Genomic DNA, 23895 nt, shown 5'->3' on the forward strand with positions numbered 1-23895 from the left:
TAAATAAATAAATATAATGTGATACAAGAACCCGAGGGCATATTTATAGGGTATTAAAAGGAAAAGCGTGGGACGTCATCTTTTAATTATTTGTTTCTGATTTTAAAGAAGGTAGCCCCATCGACAAAAATAAATCCCATAAGCAATGTTCTCTCTATTTATATTTACATTTTATTATACATTGGATGCATTTGAACTGAACAAAACAAATACATACTTACAATCTTGTTTGTTGATTTATGTTAAATAGTGGGGTCCCATCCTAAGTCAAAAAAGATTTTATTGTTTGTTGTTGAAAACAAAACGATAAGATATCAGTTAAAAGGGGGTTGCAAGCTAACATGTTTTTCACTTTCACTCAGTTGTCAGGTTGTATCAAACTATTTTACGCCTGTAGGATACCAGATGTACTGGTTGATTTTTTACGTGCTTCTTTCTGCGATATAGCTGTTTTTGTCTGGTTATTCTTAATTCCATTTATGGAGTTTATTGGTATTTTTTAAAAGCGTTGAAATTTTATAAAACATTTAAAACTATGGATATTACAATCACTGATTTTGACGAAAACACTTTTTTAAAAAAATATTAGCCGGCAAGTTTTTAATCATTTGATTAAACTTACTGTTTTTTCTCACCCATTACATTAAACGCCGCACCCTTCCAAACGATCCACTTCGCAGCGTAGTCGCCGGCGCTAAAAAATCGCCTGTTTCAGCCACTCTATGGATCCACAGAGTAGCGCTGCAGAGTGGCCCGTCTGGTTTGGCCCTAAGCCGCTAAGGAATAACGTAGTGAGACATTCAGGCATGCAAATGTAGCCATCGACTTCAATCGGGGCACTCCCGGGCGCCCGCATGCGCAGGAGAGAGTAGAGGCGCTTGAAATAACATATCCATTCACCTAGCTTTCGTACACCTCCAAAAGGAATATGATAGTGTCCTACTCAAGCGACTGTGCTAGCCAGGCATTGAAAAACAGGGCTTAAACACACAATTATAAAAACTGTAAAATTTGTACCTTGACGCGAAGACTAGTGTAAAGATGGGTGCAAAATGAATCCCACCTTTTTCAGTCTCAAAAGGACTAAGACAAGAGTGTTGTATTGCTCGTACTTTGTTTAATGAACGAATAAAGCCTTAACAAACTGGAAAAGAAAATACGGCGAGATGGAAATACCAATATTAGACACGAAACTGTATACTTCTTCTATTTATTGACGATCAGGTTATCATAGATAACGGTCTAGACGACGCACCCTATATAATTCGGAAATTCTAAGAACAGTTGGCTGAATATGACCTGAAAATGAATCTAGGGAAAACAGAGCATATGGTGATTAGTGATTCTGAAGAAGAACTCGGGCTTGAGAATGGTGCGGTTGAAATTTGTGCGAATTTTAAATATCTATGATTCACATTCTCTAATACAGGAACCTCGGATGTAAACGTTAATAGTAAAATAGCTGTAGGTAAGACAATTGAACTTCATAATTGAATGACAGAGTTACATGAGACAATAAACGTCTAATTGATAAGGCAATAATAGAAAGTGTAGAAACAGAGAGAAAAATTAAAATCTATGGAGATAGATTACTGGAGAAGAAGCTGTAGGATCTCCAAGCTCGAACACATAATAAATGATGAGATCAGGAGGATACAGGTAGAAGGCAACATTCTCGATACCATTAATAGGAAGTAGCCTATGTTGTATGGACATCTCCATAGAATGGAAGAGAGTAGCTGGTAGAAAAAAGTATGGAAGTGGACTCCCGTTGCAAGGAAGAAACGAGGACGAACAAAGAGGCACAATAATCAATAGCAGCGAGGATTTAGGGCAAAATGACTGGATTGACACAAATCGCTATCTTATGTATAAATAACAGTGAAAATATAAATGTGTTAGTTTTTAAGAAGATATTTACCATTCGCCGATATGGAAAACCCTGGGGGCACGAGCTACCATTGCATGTAGTTTATCCTTCAAACAGTTTTGAGATACATGTTGTAACGACCAATCCCAATTGTAGTCGTCATATTTACAAAAATGTGATGCACAATCTACAATCTCCATCCAAGTTGATCTGTTAAAAGCCATTCCCATGTTATGTTTACTGCTAATCCATGGTGATATTTCTACCTAAAATAAAAATATAACAAAATTTATCTGAAATCGTTATTACGTTTTAGTTACATGTGGCAAATGAATAGTAGATAAAGGAAACATCTGTGAGTACATCATACAGGGTGAGTCATGAGAAACTGTACATATTTCTACCTCGTATGGAAGCCCCTATGGGAATACATGCATACATACATAATCGAAAACCTCTTATACCCAGGTGTACACGCCTAACGTGTCGAGGTGTAAAAGCTCTCTTAATTTTTTTCTACAAATTTACGCCACTCTTTTCTGTCTCTAGCTAGTTCCTTTGCCTCACTCCATGTCTTACCTCTTTCTTCGAGAATCTCGCTTATGCTATTGTTTCATGTTTTTCTTGGTCGTCCTCTACGGTTTTGCCTATTTTTCTCGCTTCCCATATTTTCTTCACCTGTCTAATTTCATTCATTCTGATCATGTGTCCTCACCACTTCAGTTTCTTTTCTTCTGCTTTATCCTTTAGTGATTTTGTTCCTAGTTCTTGTCTAATGTCTTCGTTTCTTCTTCCGTCTGTTCTTCTAACAACCAGCACTTTCCTCAAGTATTTCGTTTCACTTGCTTGAAGTCGCTTTGTTTGTTTTTCGTCGAGTACCCAGTTTTCTGCCCCATAGGTTAAGACAAACTTCAATAAAATGAGAAAGGTACTTTGTGCAAGAGAACTGAAATTAGACTTGAGAGTTAGGCTGACAAGGTGTTATTTTCTCGACTCTGCTTTACGGGATAGAAGCATGGACACTTAACGCGTCGACTACTAAAAAGTTGGAATCATTTGAACTGTCGATGTATAGAAGAATCCTGAAGATATCATGGACCGAGAATGTAGCAAACAACGAAGTCATGAGCAGAGTAAACAAAAGAATGGAAATATTGGAAACCATATATACACGAAAGCTGCAATACCTGGGTTATGTTATGCGTAATGAGATATACAACATACTTCAATTAATTATACAAGGTAAAATCCAGGGCAAGAGAAGTGTAGGTTGATGCACACCAACCGAACTATTCAGAGCAGCAGCATCTAAGATCAGAATAGCCATGATGATTGCCAACTTCCGTCGTGGAGATGGTATGTAAAGAAGAAGAGGTTAAAACAGGTTGGTACACTGTTTGGAATACGATCATTTTTGTTTTTGTTGTTATTTCTTTTCTATTTCGTATAGTGCATGATATATATTCTAGTTGCTGCATTTATTCTGGCACCAATCTCGTCTTCTTGTGTCCCTAAATTATTTAAAGTTATCCCTAAATACTTGTTTACTTCAATCTGTTCGATTCTATTTCCTTCAATGTTAATGTTTATTTTTGTTTTGTTTTTTGTTACTAAAATCATTTTAGTTTTCTCGGTGTTTACGCTTATGTTGTATGATTTTAATTCTTGTGTCCACATTGTCATGTTCTTTTGTAGGTCTTTTCTGTTTTTGCTATAAGCACTATAAGCTATCTGCAAATACGCATGCTTCTACTTTTACTACTTGCATGTTTCTGTATCCTGCAATAATTTTTTTTTTGGCCAGCATGCTTTTATTACTTCGTCCATCACGTTTATAAACAATAATGGACTCAATACACCACCCTGTCTGACTCCATCGTTATTTTTAAAGATTTTTCAAGTTGTTTCTTGTTCTTACTTGGTTATTAGTATTTTCATACAGACTACATACCACCTTCCACAGTTTTCATCTACATTCTTGTTCTCTAGGTTCTGCCAGATTCCTGTCCTGTCCACCATATCAAATACCTTTTCCACTTTGTGCATCTGCTAGACTTGGTTTTATCATCTTACGTAATTTACTTTCTATTATTATTTCGTATACTTTTAGTCTTGCGCATAAGAGAGATATTCCTCTATAATTTTCGTAAACCCTAGAGGGATAAAATCCCATAAGAAAGGGTATCTCCTTTCTTATGTATTGGCAAGATTGTTGCGATGTTCCACTCCGATGGAATCTTTTTAGTTTTCCATGCCATATTTAATATTTCCAACAATTATTTCTTTCCATTTTAATAATTCTGCATCTAGAGATCACATCCTGGTGCTTTACCTACTTTAATTTTACTCAAAGCTTCTTCTAGTTCTTCCATTTGTATTCCAGTTTCATTTGATTCGGTTATGTTGTCGAACCCTTTTTTCTTTTCATTTATACAATTTATTATTTTCACTTTTTAGTAGCCCTGGAAAATATTCTTGCCGTCGCTGGATAAAAATGATTTCCCTGTTGATCTTTTATTTGATTAAGATTTACTCTTTTTGGTTTTTTCATTTTTCTCAGTGTTCTGTAAAATAGCTTCTTGTTTCCTTCACTATTTTCCTGCAATTTTCTTCCAAACTCTTCCCAGCTATCCTTTTTTTGCCTCTTTGATCATTTCTTTAACTTTATTTCTTTGTATTTTGTATATGTCATATGTTTGTTGTAAACCACCTAAGATATGCAGACGATGTAGTAGTCATAGCATCAAGTTTTGAAGAATTACAAACCATGCTAACCGAACTAGCAAATGAATCCGAACAAATAGGTCTAAAAATCTTCAAAAATTGCGTTACGTAATACGTGAACGCCCATTAAAGTGCGTTACGTAGGGGGGAGGGGGTCAAAAATCTTCAAAAACCGCTTTACGTAATACTTGAACGCTACCTATCCTGATTTGTGGATCTCGCAGCTTATAGCTCTTTATTCGTTCTGTTGTGACACTGCCTGTCTCCACCCTTGTTGTTTATAATTGTATTCATTCTAATTCTAGTTTGTACTAGGTAATGGTCAGTTAATGCTAAAAAAGTTCTTCTGACTCTTACATCTTTAATTTGTTTTTTACAATACCTAGGTGTTATTATATAGTCTATTATAGAGCGTTCGTTTCGTGTGGGTACTTCTCTTGTTATTTTGTGAATCCACTTGTGCTCGAAAAATGTATTGTTTATAGTCAAATCGTTACCGATGCAGAACTGAAGTAGTTTCTTTCCATTGGAGTTTATTGCATTTTCCCCATGTATACCTATTCCTATTGCTCCATGCCATTTTTTATGACCATTTCCCACTCTGGCGTTATAATCTCCCAGTATTATCAACATTTCTTCATAATCGTCAATTGTTTCTTGTCGTTGTGTCCAAAATTGATTCTTTACATCAGCTTTGTCATCTTCTCCTGGTGCATATATTATTACAAGCGTAGCTGTATCTTCTGTACTTATATCTATTGTTACTTTTAGAATTCTGTCGTTTAAACATTGCCAGTTTTTCAACTTTTCTACTTTATTTTTTGGAATCAGGAATGCTACTCCTGATTGGGTCCTTTTATTTTTATCTACTCCTGCATATATTAATAAATTGCCGTCTTATATCCATTGCATGCCACGCCTTTTTTCTTCGTCTCCGCAATAGCTACTGCTGTAAAATTTTGGTTTGTTAAATGACCGCAACCTCTCATCTTGGAAAAAGTCCCGGTTAATTGGAATATCTGCAGTTTCGATATTGTTTTCAGCACGTATTTCAAGGTAAATTTTAGTCTGCATCATTATATGCTTTAAAAAGGTCACTATATTATCGTCGACGTTACATATTTTCAATATAGTATCTTTAAGTTATTCATGCGGCACTGAATCAAAGGGCTTCTTCTCGCCAATGAAGGCAGCTGCTTATTATTAATAGTATTATTGCTGACCTACATTTTTAGAGTTATTTTGTTTGAAAAAATGTACTGCAATAGTGAAGAATAATGGTGTAAATATTTCAGATTAAACCGTAAAATACGGTTACTCCAGGAAAATAAGCTAGAAATAGACCATGTCCGGGACACTCAAAGATCCAGATAGCTGACTACTTTTTTAGTTATTGTAGACCTATAGGAAGAAAACCTACCTGTTTCCTGCCTAGAGTTAGCGTCCGTTTTTTAATTATTAACAATTAAGTCCAAAAATCGCGATTTTTTCGATTTCTTGCACCCCATTAAAAGCTAAATAATTGACATAAAATTACAAAATTTAATTTTGTAGAACATTGAAAAACCTTCAAATTGCCGATTTTTGAAAGTTAAAAAGTTAATTTGTTGCTACGCAAACTGCAAAATAAGTGAAAATCGTTATTTGTTAATAACTTTTACTAAAACTACCTTAGAACTGTTGTGTTTCACCCAAAGTTGGGTTTTGGGGTACTTAATAAACCCTCAAAATTTGAGACTGGTCCATTAATTAGTTTAAAAGTTATTCCATTTGTTTATCCCAGATGCAATAACATAAGACAGAAAATAATGAAGATAGGGCAATTCTGAGTATGCCAAATGAAAGTAGAAAAGTGATACTATCAAAATGTACTAAAAAAAGATAAAAAAATTATCTAATATAGTCAAAAATCCTAACGCAAATTGTTGAAATTTTATAGTTTATAAACATTTTGAATAACTTTAAAAATATTGCCCGTAGAAAAAATCATTTTAAATATTCAAAATGCTGGTATTTTACACAAATTTTTAAAAATGTAGTTCAATTGGTGACTAGCCCTGGCAAGTGAATGGGGAGCTGGGAGCCGACAAATGCACGAGTTCAAAAACTAAAAAAGGCAACTTAAAACTACTATAATTTTCTATATCTCGGGATCTACTGAATATATTTGGATCTTTCTTTTTTAATTTGTATGTAATTTTTCTGTACATTACAAATTATATTCAATTTATCTAGACATTTATTAATTAATAAACAGTCTAATTTGTTTAAACAATTTAAAAAAAATAATTTTTTCCCAAAAATCCATGTTTTTAATCATACTATTATTATTAATCATAGAAAAAGTTAAGGTATACCTATTTCTATAAATAAATTATCTTCAATACATAATTATCTAATAAAAATAATTTATTTGTTAAAGCGTACTTTAATTTTTTCTATGATCATTAATGATACTATGATTAAAAAAATAGATTTCTGTAAAAAAATATTTTTTCAAGAATTGTTTAAACAAATTAGACTCTTTATTAATTAATAAATTTATAAACAAATTGCATATTTGTAGTGTACGTAGATATTACATACAAATAAAAAAAAGAAAGATCAAAATCCATTGAGTTGATCCGGAGATACAGAAAATTGTATTAGCTTGAAATTGCTTTTTCGGTATTTTAGCTCGGTGGATTTGTAGGTTCCCCCTAAGTAACCGTTTGAACTACAGTTTTGAAAAATCGTAGAGGGTGATGTGAAGGTACAATGTTTGTGCAAATTAAAAAAAAATACAAATTCTATTCTTTAAAATGGCATCAATGAGATTCCTTAATTTTTATAAACAAATTAGCTGTGAATTAAAAAAAAAACACATGCTAACTTTGCCCCAAATGAACCCAGGCTAAATTTCTTTATTTGAATATTCGTGTTAAAATAGTAGCTTTTCGAATGTATAAAAAGATTGTTTCTACAGATAATATTTTTAAAGTTATTCTAAATGTTTATAAACTACAAAATTTCAAAAATTTGGCATTAGGATTTTTGGCTATATTAATAATTTTTTTATCTTTTTTAATACATTTTGATACTACCACTTTTCTACTTTCATTTGGCATACGCAGAATTGCTCTATCTTCATTATTTTCTGTCTTATGTTATTGCAAAATAAAGGTCTCTGGGATAAACAAATAGAATAACTTTTAAACTAATTAATAGATCGGTCTCAAATTTTGAAGGTTTGTTAAGTACCCCAATACCCAACGTTGGGTGAAACACTACAGTTCTAAGGAAGTTTTATTAAAAGTTATTAACAAATAATGATTTTCACTTATTTTGCAGTTTGCGAGGCAACAAGTTGACTTTTAAATTTTTTAATGTTCTAAAAAATTAAATTTTGCAATTTTATGTCAGCTATTTAGCTTTTTAATGCGGTGCAAAGAATCGAAAAAATCGCGTTTTTTGCACTAAATTGTTAATAATTAAAAAACGGACGCGAACTCTAGGCAGGAAACAGGTAAGTTTTCTTCCTATAGGTCTAGAATAACTAAAAAAGTAGTCAGCTACCTGGATATTTGAGTGTCCTGAGAAAATCCTTATTTCTTTGGACTAGGTCACTTGTGATTTAATAAATGTATAGTAAGATATATGACTGCTCATAACAAATATCTTCATTTTTATTACTTCTTATAAAGAAGTATTTTTACAGGGCTGCCATATAAATTATAAAGTACACAAGGTACGATTATAATAGTATATTATTATGTAAAGAGCATTTAATGATGGTCATTATGATGTGAGTATGACTGATACGAAACAAGCCGTGAAGCTGCGAGTTTTGTATAGAATACGAGCAGCATAATGATAATTAAATGCAAGTTGTGTACATGATTTTTTATTTTATAACACAAACAAATTAAGTAGTTATATGATTAAATTACTTATTTTGTTGATTTTTATTTGACATTTATATTTTGAATATATGTAATAATAATAATAATAATTGCATTTGCTGCAACTGAGTACAAGGAACGGCATGACGCAGTGGGAAAAATCCTTCATCAGGAGATAGCTATCAAGCTGGGACTTCTCCAAACCGACCATCTCCCATATTATCAATACGTCCCTGAGAGTATGCTTGAGGATAGCAACTACAAGCTATACTGGGACCGCCCTGTGCTCACAGACCAAACAGTGGCGCATAATAGACCAGATCTCGTATTAGTCAATAAATTAACGAGACAAACAACCCTCATTGATGTGGCGATTCCTAACAACAATAATCTACGTAGTAAATTTACTGAAAAGATCGCCAAGTACAGAGATCTGGAAATTCAAATACGGAGACAGTGGAGAAAGCAAAGTACCCAGACGATACCGATTATTATGTCTACTACTGGAGTCATTTCGAAGACCCTCCTCGAAAGCATAAAAAAGCTGGGTCTTAATGAACATCTTTATAAGACCATGCAGAAAGCAGTACTACTCGCAACGGCCAGATGTGTACGAAAATTTTTGGGAGATACACCTGCATACCAAGTCACCTAGGGCTCGATAACACGGAAAGAGTCCCACCAGAGCTCAATCCTTTTGATACCGTAGGTATCTGGGATGAGTCAATTTTCCCCTTAGAGGGAGTGTGAGCCGTGTGGCTAAATCTGGATAATAATAATAAAGACTTTTTATTCGTTTGGTATGTAAAACAAATAAGCATATAGTTACAGCACATTGAAGAATATAGAACAAAAGCAAAAAAGTTAAACCCTATTGGGATAACATCTGGCGAAGTCTAGCTAAAGCTACTCTTACTTAACCAAATGTTAACAATTATTAAAATGAAATTATGTATGTATTAAGCCACAATTGTTAAAAATAAATGTGTTACGTTCCAAATTTGAAGTAGGAAGTCCCACCTCTATTTTCAATAATTTAAACAATTCTTGACATGTTAAATCGGTTGCCTATTTTAATTATAATTGACATCATGATCAAGGTGGTGAAAATGAAACCTTAGTAATTTTTACATAGGGGTAATACCTATCAAATTTTTCTGAAGTTAAGGGAAAATGTCCACTTTTGCTAAGAAACTAATTTAGATCGTTCTTCCTAGAGATATCTTGGAATATTTAGGATCACAAAATTTAAATGTTTGAATTTCGGTATTATTCGGTGACCTCCGTGTGTCAAGTTTGTCAAACGTTCCGGAACACAACGGAGAAAACGTGATTTTGGGTTGGACCGTGGTACCGAAAAGTTAGTGCTAGTTTAAAAAAAACGGCATTTTGTTTTTTGCTGCTGTTCCATGTGGGATCTGGTCTAGTACAAACTGTGTGGATGTGCAAGGGGGAATTTCCACCTTCGTGGAAGGATTTTTGGAAATATCCACAACTTCGTTAAAAGCGGATTTAGCGTGCACGTGCCTATCCCAAAGTCGCATTTAAATCAACAAATTAGCCTTTAATCACGAGTCCAATTTGGAATATTTTAAACCCCTAACCTGGCTAAAAAGGGTGAGTGTTAGAACATTTCGTTTTTTTAATTAATGAAAAAGTTGTAGTTATTTTTATCCCATCTCTAGAAGAAAGCTATTCATTTTTCATAAGTTGCCATACATTCAAAGTTATTGCAAAGTTTTTTTTTTACTTTTACGTTTTTCTAAATTATTGCCAAAAGGCAGATAAACAAATTGTTAAAATCAGTATCTTTATTTCCAAATAATTATTTTAATCATGTATGGTAATTAGTGTTTTCTTGCTTCAGGGTTCTTTTTTGCTCCTGTCTCCTGTCAGGCTGTAATTTCCAACTTGTTCAACATTTTAATACAAGTCTATGTACACCGGTATATCGTGTTTTTGGAGTCACTATCTACTTAAGTCGCAGTGGATTTACGAATGGTACTTTCAGATTGGAGGCACACTGTCCTATAACTAGGAAGTCACGCGGTGAAGTATAGGGGAGCCTGGGTACGGTTGTAACAGGGTACGGTTGTAACAACTCGAATATTATCGAAACTGTGTATGGTAGGCGAGGGCACAAGGGAAGGAATACGCAGACAACGTGTCCCGACACGATTGTCAGTGCTGCATAACCTTTCGCGCGGTAATTACACTTACAGTGAGACCTATTGTGTTTTGTCAACGAAAAGTAAGTATTTTTGACGAATTTCTTTCTGTTATAACTTAAATATTAATATTGTCACGTATTTCAAAATATGCTTACATAATCGTCGCAGTTTAGAGATTATAATAAGCATATATGTCTTTGTATAGGTTATGCTACTTCGTGCTTGCGACAGTATTATTATCAAGATGGGGGGGTGGGGACGGTTGTAACGATTTTCATGGGGACGGTTGTAACAGTAATTTTAATTGTAAACCGGCGTTACTACAGTACATAAGCCTGACAGGGTTGTTGCAAGACGTGGCAAAAGGCAGGTGGGCGCAATTACTTCTGCTGAATGAGGCTCTTTGGTCACACTAGCATTTGCAGCTAACGCATTAGGCAACGCCATTCCACCTATGTTCGTGTTTCCTCGAATTAGATATCAAGAGCATTTCATTAGAGACGGACCAGTGGGATCAATCGGTGCCGGTAATCCATCAGGGTGGATGCAAGAAAAGTCATTCATTATATTTCTTAAACATTTTCAAAAACATACGAATGCCTCTTTGTCGCATAAGATATTATTAGTGCTAGACAATCATTCACCCCATATACATATCAACTCCTTAGATTTTTGCAAAGATAATGGGATAATATTACTGTCATTTCCGCCCCACTGCTCTCACAATCTACAGCCCTTAGATAGATCCGTTTATGGGCCTTTCAAAAAAGCCATTAATACTGCCTGTGATGCCTGGATGCGAAATCACCCAGGAAAAGTCATGACTATTTACGACATACCGGGTATTGTAACTATCGCAATGCCACTTGTTTTCACTCAGGTGAATATCCAGGCCGGATTTCGAAAGAGAGGGATCTTCCCATTCAACCGCGATTTGTTTCAAGTAATTGATTCTGCGCCATCGTTCGCGACAGACAGGCCTAATCCAAATGCTACTGAAGAGGTGGGCATTTCTAATCAACATAGCATTAGACTTGCACCTGATGACGAATCACTATCACCTTCGTTACTGAAGGAGGAGTCACCTTCATCCAGCGCAGTAAGCCCCACTGAGCCAGAAACTAGAGCTTCAACTAAAGAATTTACTAACAGTGATCCTAAAAAGGAAACATCCATTGACCATCAAATGCTCACACTAATTGAAATATCCGAGCTCGAAGCAACAATAACACCGCCTAGACAAACATCTCTAGAACCTAGCCAAGAATGGCAAGCTGGTACAGTGAATCTGGAATCAGACATCTCTCCTCGTGATGCTGTTTTGTGTCAGCCATCAGAACCGTCTACAAGCAAGCAGTCTGTCTTCTCGCCTGAGACTTTACGGCCTTACCCTAAAGCTCCACCTAGAAAACTAGGAAACAGAGGTCGAAAAACCAAAAAGTCTGCTATCTACACAGATACTCCAGAAAAGGAAGCTGCTAGAAAGGAGTATGAAGAGCGACAAAAACGGTTGAAAAATAGACGAACAAAGAAAAAAGTACTCGAATCATCTACTGGAAAGGTAATCAAAAACAAAGGGAAAGGAAAAGCGAAGAAAATGAAGATTAATACACCATCAGAAGAAGAATATTATTGTCTTATTTGCTTAGAGACCTATTCAGTGAGTCGATCTGGAGACAGTTGGATTCAGTGCCAAGGTAGCTGCAAACAATGGTCTTACGTGGCCTGTATACTGATGGAAGTAGATATTATATATGCCACAACTGTGATGAGTCTGATTAAATATAGGAAATTATAATTTGTTTAAACTCAGATTTTGTTTGATATTTTTTATTAATAAATTTGATTTTGATCTTGTTTGGTATTTTTGATTAATAAATATGATTAAAAATAATAAAACTGATTTTATATGTGTGATTTATGTATTATTTTTGATTGTTACAACTGTCCCCCATTCGTGTTACAACCGCCCCTGGTATGGGGTCGGTTGTAACAATCGCACACACTTATTTAAATGACATATTCCCTCCGTACTATTTTACTTGAGCTATAGGTTTTGACATTAATTTAAAGACAAATGAATATTACTTCACATCAAAGACTTTGATCGTTGCTTAGAGCTATAATAGCTGTGCTATGAAGCACTAAAGAAAAATTGTTACAACCGTACCCAGTCTACCCTACCTATTTGAATGAAAATTCGAGGTATGGATCGATATTTATTTTTGACGGAAGATTGAGAGCCGTCTATTTTTGTTATGGGATACCTATATAGTTTTTATTAGATTATTTACGGATTTTTTTCTGTCATTTTAAAATTTTTACATAATTTACAAAATACAGATTAATTGCGGTTTATTATGTTTAATAGTTACACATACTAGTTTAATATTTAGGTACACTTACTATATTTTTGTAAACTGCATCTAAGGGGGGTTAAATATTTGAAATAGATTCACTTTCTTTGTTTATATTATTTTCTGCGCACGCACTAGAGCTCTCGTGGTGTCCTATTTGGGTTAATTATTTTTTTTGTTGGTATTGAACCACACACCCCTTAGCGTCCGGTACTTTTTTACACACCTTTTACCGTGCAATTAAATAGAAATAACATATGCATTTTTTTGTTAGGCAAGTAGAAGCCGCATTTTAATACCTTATTTTAGCCGATGGTAAAGTTAAATAAAATATTGTAATATGTAATTGTTATCAAATATCTTGGGAACATATTTATTAAAATTGAATAATTGCTAATCTCAGACAATTTCATTTATTTTTTTATTTATTCAGGTTGTATACTATACTTAGTATTTTGGTAGTAAACCTATTGGTAAGTTGGTGGTTTATTAAATAGTAACGTAGGGAAGGCTGTGGGCCAATTTACCTGGCGCCCCTTATGTAACTTCAGATTATTTTTATTTTGTGGACCGCACGACCATCTCCACTGTTTTGTCTAGCCGCGAGCCATTCCCAGACTGTCACCGTATAGTAATTTTCTCTCGGGGTGTACGTCTGATTTATATGTGGTACACTTTGTAATTTTTTTTATATAGATTCGGTTCTGTACGCCACAAATGAATAATATTTACAATTATTAAAGTGCATTTAAGGTTTCATTTCCAATATCCCTATGCATTTGACTTGACATTGTTCATTGCGCATGTGCCAAATTCCAGACAGAACGTCATCTCGCGATTCTATTAGCTAGAAATCTGTATTGTAATGAAAATCTGTATCAAAATGAACCCCATTATGATACAGGTATTGAAATCTTATATAATGAGAAAAGAAAAAAAAATATATTTTTGAATGAAGTAGTGAACAGAAAATATATAAAATTATTGTTAAAACAGTTAGTGGTATTTATAAAGTACATACCTTTTTCGAATCGGCATAGTAATTGTATGTTTTCAAGTATGTTCCCAAAGACAATATATTACAATGCTTACAAGATTCTTTGTAGGTTCGTTCCATCAATCGCAACAAATGGATAAAGTCTTCAGCAACATAGTGATCCTCTTCGAGTAAAACTACCAGACCGGTGTGATTTCTGGTAACCTCCAGGTCACTAAATACCCTATTCGCTTTCCACCACCAATGGTGTTTTGTTTGAGTAAATTTTGCTTCTCTATAATGCCCATAGACGTCTGGGTAAAGTGCATTATTACATTTTTTTCTTAAAGCTCTGTAAATGTTAATAAAGGTTAGTAAAAGCATTGACATTTTTGATTTATATAGGTTTAATCTAGTACCATCAATTATATCAATAACACTAAGTTATTTGGACAAGTATATCCTTCTCTTGTAATATCTAGTACATCTTACGTTGCTCGTGAAAATAACGTCAATAATACAACTGTGTTCAACTAAGGTGTTTTCACAAAGAGAAACTTTATCCCTATAAAATAACTTTTACCCAGGAACTAACAGAAGATAATCATAATAATAAAGAAGATACATTACTGACGTAAGATTTCATTGAGAATAATTCTTTTTTCAGATAAGTCAAGTGTGGATGTAAACCTGCAACATTGTAGAAATTGGTCAGCAGAGAACCCACATTGAATACTTGATATGCATATTCAATATCCTACAAAAATTGCATAATGACAAGTTAATTAAAATATTAGTACAAACAAGGGGATCCCTCTAATTGGTTGTATACCATAGCAAGAAATTACTTAAGAAGTAAAAAGACTTCTTTTGTAGATGGTATATAAATTTTTATTAAAATTTTTCTTAAAAAGATCCAAGTTGGACTAAAAGTACATCACAAACGTTTTCTATCTTATCAGACCATCATCAGGTTAAACTTAGAAATAAGTAAACCACTGTAAACTACTGAAAAAGGTTGAAATTTTGACTGTTGAAGAATTTAAAAATTTAAAACATGTGGTTACTTACTCCAGATCTTAGTAGTTGAAACTAGCCATATAAATTGGTTACGTGACCTTTGTATTACAAAATTTTTAGCCATTTGGCCTTACCTAATAAAAAGCGACACTAATTAGATGTTTATAGATGAAAAATTTACAATGATGTCTTTATCTTTGCTCGAAACTTCATAGTGCACGTACTTGTATGAGACAGCAGTAACCGACTAATCATGCCCTGCGCACTCAATGGAAAAAAATTGTTAATATATATACAGTAAAACCTCCGTTAACCGAAATAATTGGGGGGAAGGCCGTTTCGGATAACAAGAATTTCGGTTAAAAATAACCTTGTTTTTTGTATTTTTCTTGCATCAAATTACATAGCTGCAAAACATCGTTGTCAAAGGAAAACATAAGAGAAAATAGAAAATTACTTTAAAAACACACTCAAAATATTTTCCTTAATTTTATTATTTTTTTTTAATTTATTTTTTGTTGACGAAATTATTGAAACTGTCAGCCATTTCGGTTAAACGATGTTTCGGTTAACGGAGGCTTTACTGTAGTAAGCTTCCAAAATTAGAGACGCCGCCAGATGCTTATTTCAATTTGGATCGCTAATATATTATATGTGGTACAAGGCTAATTAAAAAGAAAGAAGAATATTTGACAATTGAATTTTGAGTTGGACAGTTGTGTTTATTTTGTATCAGCGTTGCCACATTCAGTAGATTTCTACTTTGGATAGATTTTTGATATTTTTTTTTTAAATTCAGTAAGCAATATTTTTAGTAGATTTTTGGTATATATCAACATTTTGTTACGACTAAAATGAAATTAGCTTTTTAATAGTATTTACCACATTTTTAAATTAATTTTCAGACATTTTGTTACAATGTCTTGATGTCACTACCGAAAATAAGATTCAGGACGTAGATAGTGAATACAGAGAAATGAAACTGGACTCTGGTGTACTAAACTGGTTTGTTTTAAGCAGCAGTGCAAGTAGTATTTGGGGTAATATTGAAGAGTTCTGGCATTCGGTGAGGCTATTAAAAGCTAACCACGGAAAAATAAAATATCTAAACAATGTAACTTTGCCAAAAATGCTGTGTTTACCCGTTTCTAATGTAAAACGAGAAATATTTTTTTTCGTTTTTAACCGTATTAAAACTAATGATCGCAATAAACCTTTGAATACAAATGTATTTTCATGATTATTTGCCAAAGGAGGTATGAATGACGTTGGGAATTGTACCAAATTTGATCCAGACATGCAGATGTTAAAATCAATGGATGACAAAATATTATATAAAAATATTAAATATGAAACTGATAAAAATTAATTATAAGTACCTAGGTCATTTTGTTTCACTGTTAAAATGTAAAAAAAGTTTGGTTTTTTTACAAACATTTTAAATTTACAATCAAGATGCAGTAGAAATAAACAAACCAAGACACGTTAAATGTTAAATGCTACTAGGAGCCCTCCCGAATCATAATTTACAATGTATATACATAGTAAATCCCAAATAATGATTTCCAAAGTTTATACATTGTAAATTATGATTCGCGAGTGCTCCTATGGTTTGTTTCTTAACCAAGAGGAGTGATTCAAATTTACCGCGCTGTATTGCTTGTTTGTAATTGGTCCAACCGCAGGCAAGTTTACTCCACTGTTATAAAATTTTGACACTAATGACATTTATCAAATTATGACACTAGTGACATTTCATAGGTTAATTAAGTTATATCGGCGATTTTTGTGTTTTCTGTGTTATTCCTTTAATTTTTAGATTGTTAGTCTGCTTTTATATAAAAAGCAGTTGTTTTTGAAACTTTTTAGCGACGTATTAATTTAATATAATATTTATGGATTACCGTTGAGGGGCGACTAGATCAACCAAAAAAGAAGATGTATTTGGTTATTATTCTAGTGACTTTCTTGGGTGTGAATCTGTCTTTTTAGTTTACTCCTCCTGGTTAAAAAATAAACTATAGTAGCATTTAACGTGTCTTGGATTCTTTATTTCTACTGCATCTTGATGTAAATTTAGTATAGTCAGGGCCTATTTTACCACTAGGCCAATAAGGCACTGCCTCGGGCCCGCATTTTAATGGGGCCCGGAAAGATCATCAAAATTTTTTTTTATTGCAATAACAAAATAAATGTTTCCAATTCTTTCATTGTACGAACAGGAACTGATAAATGATGACCCCATTGTTGATTTTCACACCTGTCACAAGTACAAATCCGGCATCTCATATAGAAAACGACAATGTCAATAACTATTTTCCGAGCAATATAGGGGATTGGCCAAAACATTTAAATCTGTAATTTCAACAATATTTTATGAATAATCGACCGAATCAATATATTGATAAAATTAGTGCAATAAATTTGTAAAGTGCGATTTTTATAAAATGAAAGTTAATGGGGAAAAATCTTCGCAAGTGGTTAGTGTACAGTCCTATATGTAGCCGTGTTTATTGTTACGTTTGAACTGATTTCCACGAAAATTATTGTTCTTCTAACTTTCGATGGGTATAATGACAGGAAAAATATTAATAGGACAGCTATTCAACATGAGCGATCTCCTGAACATATTTCATTAATTATTATTGGTACGTTAGTCAAGAGATGTAGTACAGCAGGACAAATTGTAACATAATAGAAAAAAGTTATTTAGAAGAAAAGGAACATTGGAGAAACGTTCTTCAACAACCAAATGGTTTACAAAAGGAACTATCGCAGTTAAGATGAAGACAGCCCTATATTTTGGCTATCAAAATAAATACAGACTTGAAGTTTCTCACAGTCATACCTACAGGTTGTATGTTCACATTTTTTAAGATACTCAACTGAAATTTAAAATTTAAACGCAGCTTACTGCGAATCCATAAACTGGGTAAATTTTCGATATTTTGCTTCGCGTTAGAGATATCGAAAAAAAGTTATTTGAAAAAGTTATTCCAAATATTATTCTAACTCTACAAACCAAATTTCATGACAAAATTCGCACTTTTAGTATTTTCATTATTTGTAGTCAGAACCCTAAAACTTAAAATTGGCTGACCTTAAAATTCGGCTGAGATGAATTTTCGGGTCCTGACTACAAATACTGAAAAAACTAGAAGTGTGAATTTTGCCATGCAATTTGGTATGTGTGTGGGTTAGAATAAGATTTGGAAGTACTTTTTCAAATAACTTTTTCCGATATCTCTAACGCGAAGTAAAATATAGATTTACCCTGTTTGTGGATTCGCAGTAGGCCGCGATTAAAATTTAAATTTCAGTTGAGTATCTTAAAAAATGTGAACCTTCAACCTGTATGACTGTGCAAAACTTCAAATCTGTATTTATTTTGATAGCCGAAATATAGAGCTGTCTTCATCTTAAATGCGACACACTGTACCTATTTAAACATTGTTTAATTGTTTAACTATAAATTTTATTTATCTTTAATAAAAATTTAAATTTCTGGTGCCATAAACTATATTTCTATTAAATAATTAATTCATTTAAAAAAGTTATTATTATTATTATTATTATTAAATCATATTTAGGGGCCCGAAAATTGTGTAGTGCCTCGGGCCTGATTTGAAGTAAAAGAGGCTCTGAGTATAGTGAAGTTAGCTGTAGTTTTTATTATAAAAAAACCTAAATTATATACAAATCGGTTAATAAAGTTTTAGTATATTTTAGTTTTTGATCTAGTAGATTTTAGCTAAACATGCAATAGATTTCCTAAAGAGGCAACGCTGTGTCGTATTGAATTGAGTGTGATCACAACTCACAATACACGTGCCATTTTGTTTTTTGTGTACATATTATAATGTGCTTTATATTCTGTTTATTTTTATTACGTTTGCATTCTGTACTCAGGTGACGTGAATGTTTAATATTTTAGTTATAGACATTTTTTCAGTGTATAAATTATTTTTGTTCCCTCAACTGTAGTTGTTTCCAGGTAATGAGAATAATTCCAAAGGTATAAAGAAAATTATTATTTTACAACTTTTTATGTATAGTGTAGATATATGTATATGAGTAAATTTAGTGTAATACTCAATCTGATGAAGACATTGTGTTATCAAAACCATTTAATATACTTAAGATTCATGTTAAAATTTATATATAAATAATAATTTATTACTGTCATTTGTTGGTTTTATTAGTGTTGTTACATTGTCCATACATACTTCTCATTTTTTTCATATCGTCGCTGCTCATGCTAAAATTGATATGTGCATGTTATTAATTTTTTGTTTTTGCGATAAAAATATTTTTATTACAAAAACTAAAAATTAAAAGATTGCACATATAAAATTTCGTGTGCCTAGCGAAGATCTTCCAATTATTAGTTAGCGTTTAAGATCCCAGAGGACGTTAAACAAATTTAACGTTACAGAGATCTTTTAAATTATTTAGATTAGTTGGCTTCCAAAATTATAGATGGCGCTGGAATACGTGACCAGTCTAGTCTATAGAGAGTTCATTCTACCCCGCCCTCTTATCTATGCGACTAATTGAAAATTGACGTTAAAATACTGATTGACAAGACCATCTTGTTAGGTAGGAGATTCTATGCGTGTAAATATAAAATTCTGTGATCTAATATGAAATTATGTCAAAAAAGTTAAGTTAATGAATTTAATTGAATGAAATTTAATTTAATAAAAAGAAACTCAGAAAAAGTTGTAATAACATTGAATTATTTATGAAAATCATATTATGCATATTGACAAGCGAAAATTACGTCATTTGTTAAAAAGAAATGCCGGTGTGTCCACGTACAAATGCATCAGTTGACTTATTAAACTGACATACTTTTTACTCTTTTTCTAATTTTTTCACATTTTAAAAATTTCACAATTTAACACTAACAAATTTATTAAAGTTACGACAGTTCGGTGAGAGTTAATCCATACAGAAAAGTCCCTTGACAAAAAAGAAGAAGTATTAAAACAATCTGGAATATTCGAGATGTTATCGAAAAGTTCCGAAATGTCTCGTAATGTCTGGAACGTCAGAAAATGTATATAAACCAGAGACATGTAAAGGATAGACTTGGCTAGGGATATGCCACTCAATGCATCGGGGTGTAACGTCGACACAAGATTGAGTGGTCTAGCCATCTTTGTCAGTCACATGCGCGGGATCGTTTGGTTAAAAAATATAGATAGACCACCGATCGACTGTTTCCATGCTGTTTACGCGTTACGCTTTTTTGGTGAGTATGCCGAGTCTACGCTTAATATGTCAATATTAGGTTTGTTCTAGCATCAGTTTCAAACGGTTTGAAACCATCAGAGAATAGCGGACCAGCGCGAGTAGAGGGGATATCACTGGTGACTGTATTATGTCAAAGAATACAGTACCCAACTGTATTCTTTGATTATGTTCTCTCACTGACCATCTGTTTGCTGACGGTTTTTGAATAGTTTGACTGTTTGCTAGAACAAACCTGATATAAACACAGGTAGTTGACAGTATAAATTACGGTATTATTTCAGTGTTTGAAGTTTATACTTGTCATTATGCTAAAGTATTATAAACAAGTTGGTGTTTGAATAAATTTGTGTTAAAGAAGTGTAACATTGGTGAAAGCGGTGGAATTAAAGACATATTAAGTAATTTTTAATGGTTAATACAAGATCCACTGAATTTAATAAAGAAATGGATACGTTTGGACCCTCCGCATGGTTTTTAAAAATGGAAGAAGAGATAGAGAAAATGGAGAAGCATAGGGAGGTGAAGGAGAAGCGTAGACAATAAGAAGAAGAGGATAAGGAGAGGCGCAGAAAAGTAGAGGTAAAAATCATAAATAGTTTATCTCAAATTCACGAAAATTTACAGTTTACAGTTACAGTTTAGAGTCAAATTACTGTTAAAATAGACAAATTAGAATCGGTGTAATTAAAACAACAAAAAGAAAAATTAATACCCAAGCTTCTTTATTTAATATTGTTTCAGTAACTAATGTCGAATCTCAACAAACAGCTTCATCATCTTCCATAGATGAACCCAGCACACTTAGAAGTAACAAAACTTTAAAACCAAACACATTCAATGGCCAAACAGCATGGGAAACTTATCGTTTTCAATTCGAAGCTGCAGCTAGAGCAAATGGCTGGAATGAGAAAGAAATGACAGGTTTCTTGGTGATGTCGCTTCGAGGACAAGCAGTAACCGTTTTGTAATTTCTTCCCTAAGATGCACCCAGTTATTCCTCTCTGGTTCAAGCATAAGAGATATGTCCAGCAGCATCTAAAACAGGTTTTCCAAAGTCAGCTAAAAGTTCGATATCAAAAAGCGAAAGCCTGCTAGAATTTGAAGCCGATATTAAAAGATTATTGTATTTGGCGTATCCTCAGACACCCAAAGATTTTCTGAAAAAAATTGGTATACAAGCATCATTTATAGATGGAATAAAGGATGCCGAAATGCAACAAACTCTCCGATTACAACATCACAAAACGCTAAATGGAGCACTAATCTCAGCCAAGGAATATCTCAGCGAAAAGGATCTCGTCCAAAATTAAAAGAAATAAGATTTCGAGAAAATGAAGAAGTCACAACCGCAGATAACCAACAACCTATTTTAATCCAAATTTTAAGCATACTGCAAAATCTGCAACAAAAAAAAACTCGAAATGAAAACTGAATATGTTTTAATACGGAAGTATGAGACGTTTGCAAAATAATTGCAGAAGCCGATTCCCGCAAAAGACAGAAGAACCAAAGGAGGTCAAAAGGTTACCTAGAAGGACATTCGGTTACCTAGGACCTAGAAGGACATTCAGAATTCCGTCACATAGTCCTATTAGAAATAATAAACTTACGTGCATAGAAATCGGCCCACTTAAAAATTTGGTCATTTTTGATGTCTCATATTTCCTAAACCTGTTGGCCGATTTAAGTGATTTTTTAAACCTGTTATAGCCCGATTCTTTAACAATACCTCTGCAATAATATTGTTGGTAAACAGGTAAATTGTCATTATATACCGGGTGTACCAATCAAACTGTGTTTTTTTCTGAAAGTTCGCATCACCCTGTAGAATATTCTAGCATTTATAAATACTGAAATTAAAACGCAACTATAGCCTGAGGTTTTCTTAACATTTTGTTTTTTGATTCATTAGTTTATGTTGGATAATAAAAAAGTTAGGTACTTTAACAACTAGACATGTTCTTCATCAATACACCGTGTTTTTAAATAAGTGCGACAAACTTTAAGGGGTAATTCTGCATGAAAAATAATGACAGTTGGCTTTATAAACGTATGTCCGCAAATGTTTCGTTTCCGAGATACGGGATGTTGAATTTTTTCTTACAAAGTGACAATTCATTTATTGCTTTAAGTCCAGTTGAGATATGCAAATGAAATTTGGTAGGTTTTAAGAGACAGTTATTGCGGATTTTTTGACATAAAATTAAGAATTTTATATTCACCACTAGCGTGCATACGGGTAATATGATCGGTGATATTACACGTATGCGCGCTAATGGTGAATATTAAATTCTTAATTGTATGTCAAAAAATGTGCAATAACTACGTCTTAAAACTCACCAAATTTCATTGGCATATCTCAACCGGTTTTAAAGCTATAAAATAAATCGTCATTTTGCAAGAATAAATTCAACATCTCGTATCTCGGACACTAAACATTTGCGGACATACGTTTATAAAGCCAACTGTCATTATTTTTTCATGCAGAATTACCCCTTAAAGTTTGTCGCACTTATTTAAAAACACCGTGTATTGATGAAGAACATGTCTAGTTGTTAAAGTACCTACCTAACTTTTTTATTTTCCAACATAAACGAATGAATCAAAAAACAGAATGTTAAGAAAACCTGAGACTATAGTTGGGTTTTAATTTTAGTATTTTATAAATGCTAGAATATTCCACAGGGTGATGCGAACTTTGAGAAAAAAATACAGTTTGATTGATACACCCGATGTACAATGAAAATTTACATGTTTAGCAACAATATTATTACAGTGGTATTGTCAAAGAATCAGGCTATAACATGTTCAACATGTACAAAATCACTTAAATCGGCCAACAGGTTTAGGGAATATGAGACACCAAATATGACCAAATTTTTAAGTGGGCCGATTTCTATGCACGTAAATTTAGTAGATATAGGTCTCGAAATCGATTTTCCTCAATCACCACAGAAAGGAAAAAGATATTCTGGAATCTGAAGTGGCTTATTTGAAGGAGCAATTAGCGATTAGTAAAAATTAAATAGAACAGAAAAGAGAACCTTTGAACGAATTACAGGTTCAAAGCCAGTGTCAGCTTGAAGAAAAAGAGAATGTAACCGAAGAAGTAAGTCTCCAGGCAACGACGTTAAATAGGAAGAAGATAATGATCAGGCTTCCTTGGAAAATCTTACAAAGAGTCCAAAGAAATATATTGACTTAAAAGTCATACGAAAATGGCTTAAAAACCGAGTAAGACCTATTGGACAGAAAATAACCAAATACAATGGAACTATAAAGGCGTACTGGGCTCAATGGGAATCTCTGTATCTTTTCAATGGTCTATTACAGGGGTCACCAAATGGCGGACCTCGGTCTGCATCCAAACCGTAGGCTAGTTTTGTGCGGACCGCCATTAAATTCAGAATATAGTGTTTGACAATTCTGAAAATCTTTGGCAATGAAATTGTGTACTATTTGTATAAACCTACTATGTTTGGCTCAACTTATGTGTGCGAAACCGCTTTTTCAAGAATGAACTTAATTAAAAATCGGTACAGATCTCAGCTACCAGATGAACATCTTAATTCCCTAATTAGAATCAGTTGCACTAACCTCACCCCAAACATAAGACAGCTTGTACAAAATAAAAAAT

The 23895-nt window shown here is 33.2% G+C and overlaps 1 protein-coding gene across 3 annotated transcripts in view; it reads right to left on the minus strand.

The window, feature by feature from the left end:
- Positions 1-23895, minus strand: part of LOC114343906 (alpha-1,6-mannosyl-glycoprotein 2-beta-N-acetylglucosaminyltransferase) — a 182250-nt gene that overhangs the window by 18181 nt on the left and 140174 nt on the right. For all 3 annotated transcript variants that reach the window (XM_050663488.1, XM_028294749.2, XM_028294747.2), the window contains exons 3-4: positions 14025-14331; positions 1922-2136 (exon numbers count right to left, since the gene is read on the minus strand). In XM_050663488.1, coding sequence (XP_050519445.1) covers positions 1922-2136; positions 14025-14331 — 522 coding nt within the window. The remainder of the gene's footprint in view (positions 1-1921; positions 2137-14024; positions 14332-23895) is intronic.

This window comes from Diabrotica virgifera, chromosome 10 (genome assembly GCF_917563875.1).
Source record: "Diabrotica virgifera virgifera chromosome 10, PGI_DIABVI_V3a".
Lineage (NCBI taxonomy): Eukaryota > Metazoa > Arthropoda > Insecta > Coleoptera > Chrysomelidae > Diabrotica > Diabrotica virgifera.